This window comes from Priapulus caudatus, unplaced genomic scaffold, assembly GCF_000485595.1.
Source record: "Priapulus caudatus unplaced genomic scaffold, Priapulus_caudatus-5.0.1 Scaffold24, whole genome shotgun sequence".
Lineage (NCBI taxonomy): Eukaryota > Metazoa > Priapulida > Priapulimorpha > Priapulimorphida > Priapulidae > Priapulus > Priapulus caudatus.
In genome coordinates this window covers 43,614-55,680 of record NW_014577085.1, presented here as the reverse complement: position 1 = coordinate 55,680, position 12,067 = coordinate 43,614, and the positions used below count along the sequence as shown (strand labels likewise).

At 49.9% G+C, this 12,067-nt stretch overlaps 2 protein-coding genes and 1 long non-coding RNA gene across 3 annotated transcripts in view; all 3 read right to left on the bottom strand.

Moving 5' to 3' along the window:
* Positions 1 to 1,120, bottom strand: part of LOC106813619 (dynein heavy chain 8, axonemal-like) — a 30,990-nt gene extending 29,870 nt beyond the window's left edge. The window contains exon 1 of the mRNA XM_014817805.1: positions 965 to 1,120. Within this exon, the coding sequence (XP_014673291.1) occupies positions 965 to 1,120 (156 nt within the window). The remainder of the gene's footprint in view (positions 1 to 964) is intronic.
* Positions 1,121 to 1,171: 51 nt separating this feature from the next.
* Positions 1,172 to 8,919, bottom strand: LOC106813929. Its single transcript, XR_001394527.1, has 3 exons — positions 8,806 to 8,919; positions 7,842 to 8,043; positions 1,172 to 1,210 (listed from the first exon to the last, which is right to left on the bottom strand). It is a non-coding gene; the product is annotated as an uncharacterized LOC106813929 (long non-coding RNA).
* Positions 8,920 to 8,958: 39 nt separating this feature from the next.
* The window catches only part of LOC106813611 (dynein heavy chain 5, axonemal-like), a gene marked incomplete at its 3' end in the record, with an annotated part of 7,799 nt that continues 4,690 nt past the window's right edge, over positions 8,959 to 12,067 (bottom strand). The window contains exons 4-8 of the mRNA XM_014817796.1: positions 11,458 to 11,608; positions 11,079 to 11,166; positions 10,473 to 10,624; positions 9,375 to 9,547; positions 8,959 to 9,066 (exon numbers count right to left, since the gene is read on the bottom strand). Of these exons, the coding sequence (XP_014673282.1) occupies positions 8,959 to 9,066; positions 9,375 to 9,547; positions 10,473 to 10,624; positions 11,079 to 11,166; positions 11,458 to 11,608 (672 nt within the window). The remainder of the gene's footprint in view (positions 9,067 to 9,374; positions 9,548 to 10,472; positions 10,625 to 11,078; positions 11,167 to 11,457; positions 11,609 to 12,067) is intronic.

The following is a 12,067-nucleotide window of genomic DNA, read 5'->3' as shown; positions in this document are numbered from 1 at the left end:
GATTCACACACACACCACACACACAGTCACACATGCACATATTACTCACGAGCACGCATCGCACGCCGACGGCACGCACTCGCCACGACGCACGCACACACACACACATACATGTACACACCACACGCACACACACACCATGCAGAGCAGCCGACGCACACAACGACGCACGCACGCACGCACCGCACCAGCATGCTGCGCACGTGCGGCTCTCCAGCGCATGAAAATTACGCAATTCCAGGCAAGGCGGTGGATGGAGCTTCTATATATGCGAAAAGCTATCAGTCCTTTGTTCGGCAGTCACAAAGCATATCCATGTGTTAGAGCCTCATCTTGAGGGTCAAAAGGTTTATCGACACTTTACTCTTGCACCGCGCGGAAGAGATATCATGGTTCCTTCATTAAAAGGGATAAATAAGCGTACTAGGTCAGTGCATGAAACAAAAAGTTTTGCACTCGGTGCCGTTACAGACAATGTCCTCAGAATAAATGTCTGATATCTGACGCTTCGCCCCGACTGCCCCTTTGACCTCCCAATTTCGCGTGCTGATGGGGTTCCTCCCATCACATTATAATCAATGATATTAAGAGCGTAGGTCAACGGCCGTTGAGACTTTGTGCCAGGCAAATTTCCGTATTTTCAGTCATATCCTTAAGTTATAAGGGAAATATTCGACCCTCCATTTAGCACATTGTGAACTCTTGACATTGACCGCCACCAAATTCGGCATCCTGAGTCGCTTTTCGCATCCGCCCCCCCAACGTCCCGAATACTCAAAACCGTACGTCGAGCGTTAAGAATTTGTGCCAACCTGTTGGACACACGGACGGATCGCACGCACGCATACGGACTATTTACTGGCGATTCTAAAGCTGCATCCTGGACTTCGTCAGCTGAGTTAATAAACCCACGTGTTGGTTGGTTTCAATCACTATTCAACACCCGCACGGCAGCGGTGGTTACCTCGATGGGCCCGATGGCCATGTCTATGCTCATCTCTCGCTCGCGGATCTCCTTCAGGGCGGCCATCGCCAGTCTGATGTCATCAAGGTCGTTTGACGGAGTCGCGCGGCAGCCTCTGGCCCCATGCGTCGTAGTGAAAGCGAGCGGATCTGACATCTCGCGTGGTACTGTGTCGGCGCAAGCTGCGCGCCATAAGTGATTCATAACCAAGCTCGCGTTCTTCGTCAGTTCCCAGCTTCAGGGTCTCTGCAAGGCAGCAGTAAGAGTAGAGACGATGGTCTCACTACTACGACGATAATGGGAATGAACTATTAATCAGAAACAGCCATGGCAGTGTAGGAAGCTTAGGCGGCAGTTTCAATAATGAACAAGATGAAAAATTTACAATGAAATTATCATGTTGTTTTAATTATTAAAATTAAAATTAATGATGAATGCTAATGAATGATCGCATGCTTCATAAATTATAAGTTACGCATGTGTAGTTGTGTGTGCTGTGTGTGTGTTTGTGTGTGTGTGTGTGTGTGTGTGTGCCGTGCGTGCGTGGCTGCGTGCGTGCGTGCGGCATGCTGTGCAAGATTGTCAATTGGCTTACCACACACTATTACATAATAGGTAGAAAAGATTATAGAAAATTATAATTTATTCTAACATTCCTACATACAGTTGTCGAACCATATTCTTACCTGTGTAGCAGCGGCATTGGTCCACAGTAACGTGCTCGGCTCTGATTGGAACCTGGCTTCCAGCTCCGCCCATCAGCGTATCTTTTGCCAAATCAGCCAGGCTAGGCGTCTGCTGTAAGAATGGCCCTCAGCTCGAGGTCTCTGTTCTAGCCGCCACAGCACGGTGGTACTGATCAAACCTCTCGATACCCACAGTCAACGCTCCCTGCAACAAACTGAACGTCTGGCCTAGTTAGTCTAGGTAGACGGTTTCTAGAACCGCTGTTATAGGGCATGAAACCCACACTCAAGTGTATACACCCCCTATGCATCAGGCCCGATTTAGGAATGGGCAGAGTGGCAGCGTGCTCACTGGCCCTGCACACAAACCAGGGCCTCCCCATTTCGGTCATTTGCATTTTTTTTTAAATTTTTTAACAACGTTCCGCGATCGTCGTGGGAACAATCAAAACCATCGCGATCCACAAAATGATCGGCTGCCCACGGCCCCACATGTCTAAATGGGGGGGGGGGGGCGGCCTGCTATGCATGCATGGTTACACGTAAGGAGCGTTATGTAACTACGTTCTATATCCGCGCATACTCACCATACAACCTATGCACGCAAACGCACACCCACAAACACACACACAACGACGCGCGCGGAGCGCACAGCAACATAGAGCACGAACGAAGCGCGTACACCACGCCGCAAGCAGACGCGATGGCATTCAACACACTACGCACGCACACAGCACTAGTGACACATATCCCACTACGCACACGACACCCACCCTTCACTCCGAGCACGCCTACCGCACGAGCAGCGCCGTACACGACGCCACACACACCCATCCTTCGCTCCCACGCACACTACCCAGGACAGCCCGTACACGACACACACACACGGCCCATCCTGCTCGACCTACGCACCTAACCCACGGACACCCATATTACTGGCATCGCCAGAAGCACGTTTTGATGACCGATCGACTTCAGCGTTTTGCCGCGAGGTGACGCACACCCGGCCGCTGCGAGATGAAGCTATGGCAATGTCCTTTCCTGGCGTGCACGAGCTTGTAAGAACGACTCCGGCGTCGCCCACAGTCTGCGAACGCCACGCCTCCCTGCTTCCATCTTACTCGCGCCGCTTAACAACGGGCGTGACGGCGTCGCTGGTGTCGCCGCCTCCTGCCCCCCGCCCCGCTCTCGCTCTCTCGCCGCGTCTGAACTGCATTCGTGAAGAAACTTCAAGTGCGGATTTTGTGGAACACTGCGCGAACTGCCGATAGTGCCTGCCGATTCCATGCCGATGCAATGCATCGTTGGAACCGAGGCATCTTAGATGGAGATTTAACAATCAGATATTTTTTTAAGAGGAATTAACAGAGATAGACGCAGACTGACATTAAAACGGATATATACAAAGATTAAGGCGTTGTTTACACTAGGATAGATAGAGCATAATTACAACGATTTTTCCCAGCGCACAGACTACGCACGCAACACATACACATCGCGCACACAATACACACCACAGGCGCACACGGCAAGCACGCAGCGGCACGACATGCAGCTATCTTCGCTCCGTCTTCTCGCGACTCCACACGCTGACGACTTTGGTGACGTTTGACGCATGAGATGGCGACGCGGCTGAGGGCCTGCTGTATGTCCCTAGAGATCGGCTGAAGCACGATGCTCGGGATGGCTAGCAACCCAGGTCACTCTGAACAGAACGTGAGACTTCGCTGGCTCTCTGCCCAAACTACGAAAGGTGTATCGATTGGAAATATTACTAACGAAAACCACTTACTACGTGAGACTCAGCTGGGCTCTCTGCCAACTAGAAAGTTGATGGTGAAATACTAACAAAACACTTACGATGTCCAACGTACAACAATCTATGCACCTCAGAGTGTCTTGAAACCGAGTAACTGCTAGAGGGAATTCTGCAGCAAACAGCGAGAGTTTGATCGGTGAATCTAACAAAAACTTACGGACCCAGTGTCCGCAGTAGCGGAACCGCAGCAGATGGAGTTGGCAACAGACCAAACAATGGTGGGTTTGTTATTATAATCGGAGTCATTGATATATGGATTATAATTATGGATAATAATGTATAAATTGATAGACTAGAGCACTCGGAGAGGCAGAACCTCCGCCAAGAGCAGCTGAACTCTCTCACTGAAAAAATTTTAATTAATTAATTAATAATTAAAAAATAATTGGATCGCGGATGCACAGCAAAATGTAATCAATCTAAGTACCCATCTGACGCTACCTCACAATGAAAATTTTATAGAAACACTCCCGCGTCCATACATATTTACATAGTTATGGCTGTACACAAAGAACGGTTTACAAAAACCAACAAACGCACGGCGATGAATACAATAATCACTGCCTAACTCCTTGGCGAGGTAAACAGTTGTGGATTTCTATAAATTATGTCTTATAGATATATTAAATTCTTCTGAAACAAGCAACTGCGGAAGAGGCGTGGAATTCACCGTTATGGTAGAGTTGCAATGGCGGTGCAATGAAGACTTGCGGATGGTCTGCTAATTGGGTCTGCAACGCGCAGGCAGATAATCGCTTCCAGTGTTCGGGAGAGTAAGTGCTGGTCGAGGTCTCTCGTGGCTCCTCAGACTATTCCATACGTGCAGAGCTGGTGGAGAGAGAAGCACAACGAGACTCATTCTGCTTTTAAAACGTGAAATAACGACGGAATCCGAATATAATGATTTACATGCTTTTTTTCAGGGTACAGTATCACAATTATCTTTCATCGTCGTACAGCTCGTTATTTTTTTCTTCTCCTTTCAGCCAGAACTGTTTTTTTTTGGCTCGTTTTTTTTAAAACAGTCTCGCCGTCCACGTCGCCTATCTTCGCTGACAGTGCTCTCCTCGGCACAAATGCCAACATTATGCACTGCGGCACTAAGATAGAGAAAGCTTGTTACAGTACACAAAGCAACAAGACAGTTTTAGTGGACCCGATTGGCCATAACGCACCGGCTATAGTTTGATGAGAAATAATAAGATTAGCTGCAGTACTTGTGTTAGCTATACCTAGGTTCGTTTCCTACCTATACCATAACAGCTAGTCAACTTAAGTACTGGCGTTGCATTACCCTTGGTTGTTTAGCTGACGCCCAGGCGTGGAATGCAGATAGGCGCTGGAGACGTAGAAGCAGGTCGTGGATCGCGCACACACCCGGTCGCTAGCTGTAAGCGATGACGACGATATGCATTATATAGGGTGTCGTATAGTATCCTTATGTATTATTGTGTGTATGATCTTATGATTATGTGTTTTTTGTGTGATATTTATATAGGATTTATGAGATTTATGAGCTTCCTCGAGAGCTACAACCGAGAGGCTGCGACTCCTCTCGCGCGATCACCGTCTTACCATAAAAGAGCCGCAACGAACAAAAGACATACAAGCGTATAACGAGACTATGGTAAGCGATAGAAAATAAAAACGTAATGAGAATGTGTACAGGAATAGCCGACTTACATCTGTACCCGGGCCCAGCTGCTGTGGGGCGGCTCGAGTGGAAGTAGGATTGTTGTCTGATCGGGGCGAACAGTAGGCGAAAATAGCTCCTTTACAGGCATTCTCACCGCCTGGCTTCGTACTCTAGCAAGCTGAGCTTCCTCGTAGCACAGAGTTCTCTGCAATAAAAACCCCGCCCGATAAGATTTAGAGTCCCCCGCCATAGGTAATCGCTGATAGGATAGTGTTAAATCGGGTGGTAGAGGGGCAGAGGACGGATGGCTAGATGAATGGAGAAGAATTGATGAACAGCGTATTAAAGTGAGCAGAGCGACAGGCTAGTTAGACAGATCACAAATAGGATGTTGGGACAGAACGAGACTGGATGATCAGATAAGACTTGGGATGGGTTCCAAGCGAAATACATAGTACTAAACCACCCAGGTCTTGTAGACTTGACCCAATGACAACGTCTTTCGCTGTGTAGGCGCGACCCACTACACGTCTTTACCTGTGTACGCACGACCCCCCCGACACGGGTCTTTACCTGTGTAGCTACGACCCACGCAGTTTTACCTGTGTAGCGTGACCCACGACACGCTTTACCTGTGTACTCACGAACCACGGACACGTCTTTACATGTGTAACGCGCGACACGTCTTTACCTGTGTACGCACGACACGTTTTACTGTGTCCGCCGCGGACCGCAATGACACGTTTTCCTGTGTACGCAGCGACACGTCTTACCTGTGTACGGCGGACCTCACGCACGGGTCTTTACCTGTGTACTGCGCGACGCCACGACACGTCTTTCCGCGATGTGTACGCACGACGCGCACGACACGTCTTTAACTGTGTAACGCGCGACCCCCCGCACGTCCTTTACCTGTGTAGGCGGTGACCACGCACACGTCTTTACGTGTGTACCGCACGACCCACGGACAGCGGTCCTTTACATGTGTACCGCGCGGACAACGTCTTTTACCTGTGTCGCACTGACACGTCTGTTTACCTGTGTCGCGCGACCATGACACGGTCTTTACCTGTGTACGCGACGACACGTTCATTTGTAACCTGTGTACGCGACCCAGACACGTCTTAGCTGTGTACGCACGACATCGTCTTTACCTGTGTACAGCGCGAGCGCACGACACGTCTTTACCTGGTACGACGACCCACGATCACGTCTTTACCTGTGTAACGCGCGACCCACGACACGTCTTTCCTGGTGGTACGCACGAACCCACGACAGCGTCTTTCCTGTGTAGCCCGACCACGACACGTCTTACCTGTGTACGGCGCGACGCCACGACACGTCTTTACTTGTGTACGCATCCGACCCACGACACTCTTTAACCTGTGTCGCGTCGATCCGCACGACACATTTTACCGTGTGTAGCTTCAGCGACCACGACACTCTTAACCTGTGTACGCGCGACCCACGACACGTCTTTTACCTGTGTACGCACGACCATGACACGTCTTTTACCTGTGTACGCGCGACCACGACACGTGCTGTTACCTGTGTAGGCGCGACCAGACAGTCTTCCTGTGCTAGGTGCGACGCCATGACCGTCTTATACTGTGTGCGCTGCGACGGACATGGAAACGTCTTTACCTGTGTAACGCGCGACCACGACAGTCTTTACCTGTGTACGCGCCACCCCAGACACGTCTTACCTGTGTACTCGCAGACCACGACACGTTTTACCTGTTACTGCGCGACCGCACCGACACGTCTTTTACTCTGTGTAGGTGGGAACCATGACACGTCCTACCTGTGTGCCGCGGACCCATGACACGTCTTTACCTGTGTACGCGCGACCGCACGACACGTCTTTACCTGTGTCACGCAGCGACCCACGACAGCGTCTTTACCTGTGTAGCGGCGCACACCCACGACACGTCTTTACTGTGTACGCGCGACGAGCCACGAAACGTCTTTACCTGTGTTCGCTCGCGATCCACGGACACGTCTTTACCTGTGTACGCGGACACGACACGTCTTTAACCTGTGTGCGCGCGACTCACGGACACGTTTTATACCTGGTGTTCGCGCGATCCACAGACAGCGTCTTTACCTGTGTAGCGCGCGACCACGACACGTCTTTACTTGTTGTAGGCGCGACCCACGACTCTTTACTGTGTACGCGCGCGACCCACGGACACCGTCTTTACCGTGTAACGCGCGACCCACGACACGTTTTTACACTGTGTACGCGCGACCCGACGACACGTCTTTACTGTGATACTGCGCGACGAGCTCGCTGACCGAGGCACCGCTTCGTCCTGAGGCAGCTCTAGCAGGGCGTGAGTGATGAGCCGGTGCCAGCCGCCCTGATTCTGAACTCGGTAGCATGTGTTCAACATCGTCCGGGCGTCTAGCGCGCAACTTCTGCAAGCTCTGCTTCACGACTGGACGCCGACGCAATCGCTGTTCACTGCGAAGCGCTGACTCGCGAAGGAATCTCGAGTCGAATCCGCGTATGTGGTGACTTCTAAGATTGAATTATATGTACGTGTGTGTGTGTGTGTGTGTGTGTGTGTGTGTGTGTGTGTGTGTGTGTGCGTGCGTGCGTGCGTGCGTGCGTGCGTGCATGCCTGTGCAGATGGTCAATTGCTTACCACACACTATTACATAATAGGTAAAAAGATTATAAAAATATAATTTATTCTACATTCCTACATACAGTTCGACCATATTTCTTACCTGTGTACAGCGCGATTGGTCCAACATCAACGTGCTCGGGCTCTGATTGAATCCTGGCTTCCAGCTCCGCCCACTCCCGTATCTTTTGCTCAAACTCAGCCAGGCTAGGCGTCTGCTGTAGGAATGCCTCCAGCTCGAGGTCTCTGTCTAGCCGCCACACACGGTGGTACTGATCAAACCTCTCGATACCCACAGTAACCTCCTGCAAAAACGCACGTCTGCCAGTTAGCTAGTAGAGGTTTGCTAGACGCATGTTATAGCTGCATGAACACCCACACTCAAGTGTATACACCCACCTATGCATCAGCCCCGATTTAGGAATGGGCAGAGTGGGCAGCTGCCCACTGGCCTCCACAAACCAGGGGCCTCCACATTTCCTCATTTGATTTTTTTTTAATTTGTTAACACGTTCCCCGCGGATCCACGAGTCAGCTCGTGGGAACAATCAAAACGCATCCCTGCAGATCCACGAGTCAGCTCGTGGGAACAATCAAAACGCATCCCCGCGGATCCACAAATGATGGCTGCCCACGGGCCTCCACATGTCTAAATCGGGCCCTGCTATGCATGCATGGTTACACGTACGTACGTATGTACCTACGTTCATCCGCGCATACTCACGCATACCAACCTATGCACGCACACGCACACCCACACACACACACACACGCGCGCGCGCACGCACGCGCGCACGCATGCATTCAAACACACACGCACGCACACGCACAGTGACACATACCCATCTACGCACACACACCCACCCTCACTCCCACGCACCTACGCATGCACACCCGCATGCAAATGCACGCACACACGCACACACCCACCCTCACTCCCACGCACCTACCCACGGACAGCCCCGTACACGCACACACACACCCCCATCCTCGCTCCCACGCACCTACCCACGGACAACCCCGTACATGCACGCACAGAAGCACGTTTTGATGACCGATCGACTCACGTTTTTCAGCGAGGTGACGCACACCGCCAGCTGCGAGAGAAGCTTGGCAATGTCCTTCCTGGCGTGCACGAGCTTGTAGAACGACTCCGGCGTCCGCCCCACGTCTGCGAACGCCACGCCTCCCTGCTCCATCTTACTCGCGCGCTTAACACGGGGCGTGACGGCGTCGCTGGGTGTCGCCGCCTCCTCCGCCCCGCCCGCGCTCTCGCTCTCGCCGCTCTGACCATCGTCGAAGAACTTCAGTGCGGATTTTGTGGACACCTGCGCGGAACTGCCGATAGTCACTGCCGATTCCATGCCGATGCAATGCATCGTTGGAACCGCAGCATCTTAGATGGAGATTTTACAATCAGATATTTTTTTAAGAGGAATTAAACAGAGATTAAACGCAGACTGCAATTAAAACGGATATTATACAAAGATTAAGCGTTGTTTACACTAGGACTAGATAGAGCATATTACAACGATTTTCCCCACGCACAGACACGCACGCACACACATACACTCGCGCACACACATACACACACACAGGCGCACACGCAAGCACGCAGGCACAGACATGCCGCTACCTTCGCTCCGTACGTCTCCGACTCCCACACGCTGACGGACTTTGTGACGTTGACGATGAGATGGCAGACGCGGCTGAGGGCCTGCTGTATGTCCTCTAGAGTCGGCTGCAGCACGATGCTAGGGATGGCTAGCACCAGGTCAGCTCTGAACACGACGTGAGACTCGCTGCTCTCTGCCAACACGAAAGGTGATCGATGAATATTACTAACAAAACACTTACTACGTGAGACTCACTGCTCTCTGCCAACACGAAAGTTGATCGGTAAATACTAACAAAACACTTACGATGTCCAACGTCACAACATCTAGCACCGAGTGTCTGAAACCGAGTAATCTAGAGCAATCTCTGCAGCAACACGAGAGTTGATCGGTGAATACTAACAAAACACTTACGACGTCCAACGTCACAACAAAATCTGAGACCCAGTGTCCGCAGTAGCGGAACCGCAGCAGATTGGAGTTGGCAAACAGACCAAACAATGGTGGGTTTGTTATTATAATGGATCATGATTATTAATGGATTATAATTATGGATAATAAATATAATTATAACTAGAGCACTCGGAGAGCGCAGACCTCCGCCAAGGCAGCTGAACTCTCTCACTGTATTATTAATTAATTGGATCCGGATCACCAGCAAAATGTAATCAATTCTAAGTTACCCCATTTCTGACTTATCCTGACAATTTTATTAATTAATTAATTAATTAATTAATTAATTAATTAATTGGATCCGAATCACCACCAAAATGTAATCAATTCTAAGTTAGCCCATTTCTGACCTATCCTGAAAATTATATGAATTAATTGATTAATTAATTGGATCCGGATCACCACCAAAATCTAATCAGTTCTAAGTTAACCCATTTCTGACATATCCTGAAAATATTATGACAATCCGTTCATAACTTTTTGAGTTAGGCTGTACACAAAGAACGGTGTTACAAACCAACAAACGCACGCCGATGAAAACATAACCTCCTGCCAACCCCTTGGCGGAGGTAAACAGTTGTGGATTTCCTATAAATTATGTTCCTTATAGATATATTAAAATTTCTTTCTGAAACAACAACTGCGGAAGAGGCGTGGAATCTCACCGTTAATGTAGAGTTGCAATGCGGTGGCAATGAAGACCTTGCGGATGGTCTCTAATGGCGTCTGCACGGCGCAGGCAATCGCTTCCAGTGTTCGGGAGGAGAAGTGCTGGTAGAGGTCTCTCGCTGCCTCCCTCAGACTATCCATCGTGCAGCTGTGAGAGAGAAGCACAACGATGCACTCATCTGCTTTTAAAACGTGAAATAACGACGGGAATCCGAATATAATGGATTTACATGCTTTTTTTTCAGGTACAAAAATTATCTTCATCGTCGTACAGACTCGTTATTTTTTCTTCTTCCTTTCAGCCAGACTGTTTTTTTTTGCTCGTTTTTTTAAAACACGTCTCGGCCTCTCACTCGCCTTCTTTCTGAACAGTGCTCTCCTGGCACATGCCAACAATTACTGCACTGCGCCACTAAGTAGAGAAGAGCTTGTTACATACACACACAGCACAAACAGCTTTGTAGTGGACCCGATTGGCCATACCACAGGCTATATTGATGAGAAATAATAAGAATTACTGCAGTACTTGTTGTTAGCTATACCCTAGGTCCGTTCCTACACTATACCTAACAGCTAGTACTACAGTACTGGCGCTGCATTACCTTGGTTGTTTAGCTGACGCCCGCGTGGAAGCAGATAGGCGGCTGGACGTAGAAGCAGGTCGTGGATCGCGCACACCCCCGTCGCTAGCTGTAAGCGATGACGACGATATGCATTATATAGGGTGTAGTATAGTATATTATGTATTATTTGTGTATGATCTTTATGATTTATGGTTTTTGTGTGATATTTATATAGGATTTATGAAGATTTATGAGCTTCCTCGAGAGCTTACACGAGAGGCTGCGACTCCTCTCGCGCGATCACCGTCTTACCATAAAACGAGCCGCCAAACGAACAAAGACGATACAACGTATACGAGACATGGTACGATAGAAAATGAAACGTAATGAGAATGCTGTACAGGAATAGCCGACTTACATCTGTACCGGCCCAGCTCTGTGGGCGGCTCCGAAGTGGGCAGAGGATTGTTGTCCTGATCGGGCAACAGTAGCGAAATCAGCTCCTTTACAGCATTCTTCACCGCCTGGCTTCGTACCTCTAGCAGCTGACTTCCTCTAGCACAGAGTTCCTGCAATAAAAAACCCCGATAAAATTTAGAGTCCCCCGCATAGGTATCGCTGGATAGCGATAGTTAAATCGGTGGATAGAGGGGCAGAGGGACGGATGGCTAGATGAATGGAAAGATTGATGAACAGCGTATTAAGTGACAGAGGACAGCTAGTTAGACAGACACAAATAGATGTTCGGACAGAACGAGACTGGATGATAGAAAGACTTGGGACTGGGTCAACAAATACATAGACTACCACCCAGGTCCTTGTCAGACGACCCATGACACGTCTTTACCTGTGTAGGCGCGACCCACGACACGTCTTTACCTGTGTACGCACGACCCACGACACGTCTTTACCTGTGTACGCACGACCCACGACACGTCTTTACCTGTGTACGCGCGACCCATGACACGTCTTTACCTGTGTACGCACGACACGTCTTTACCTGTGTACGCGCGACCCACGACACGTCT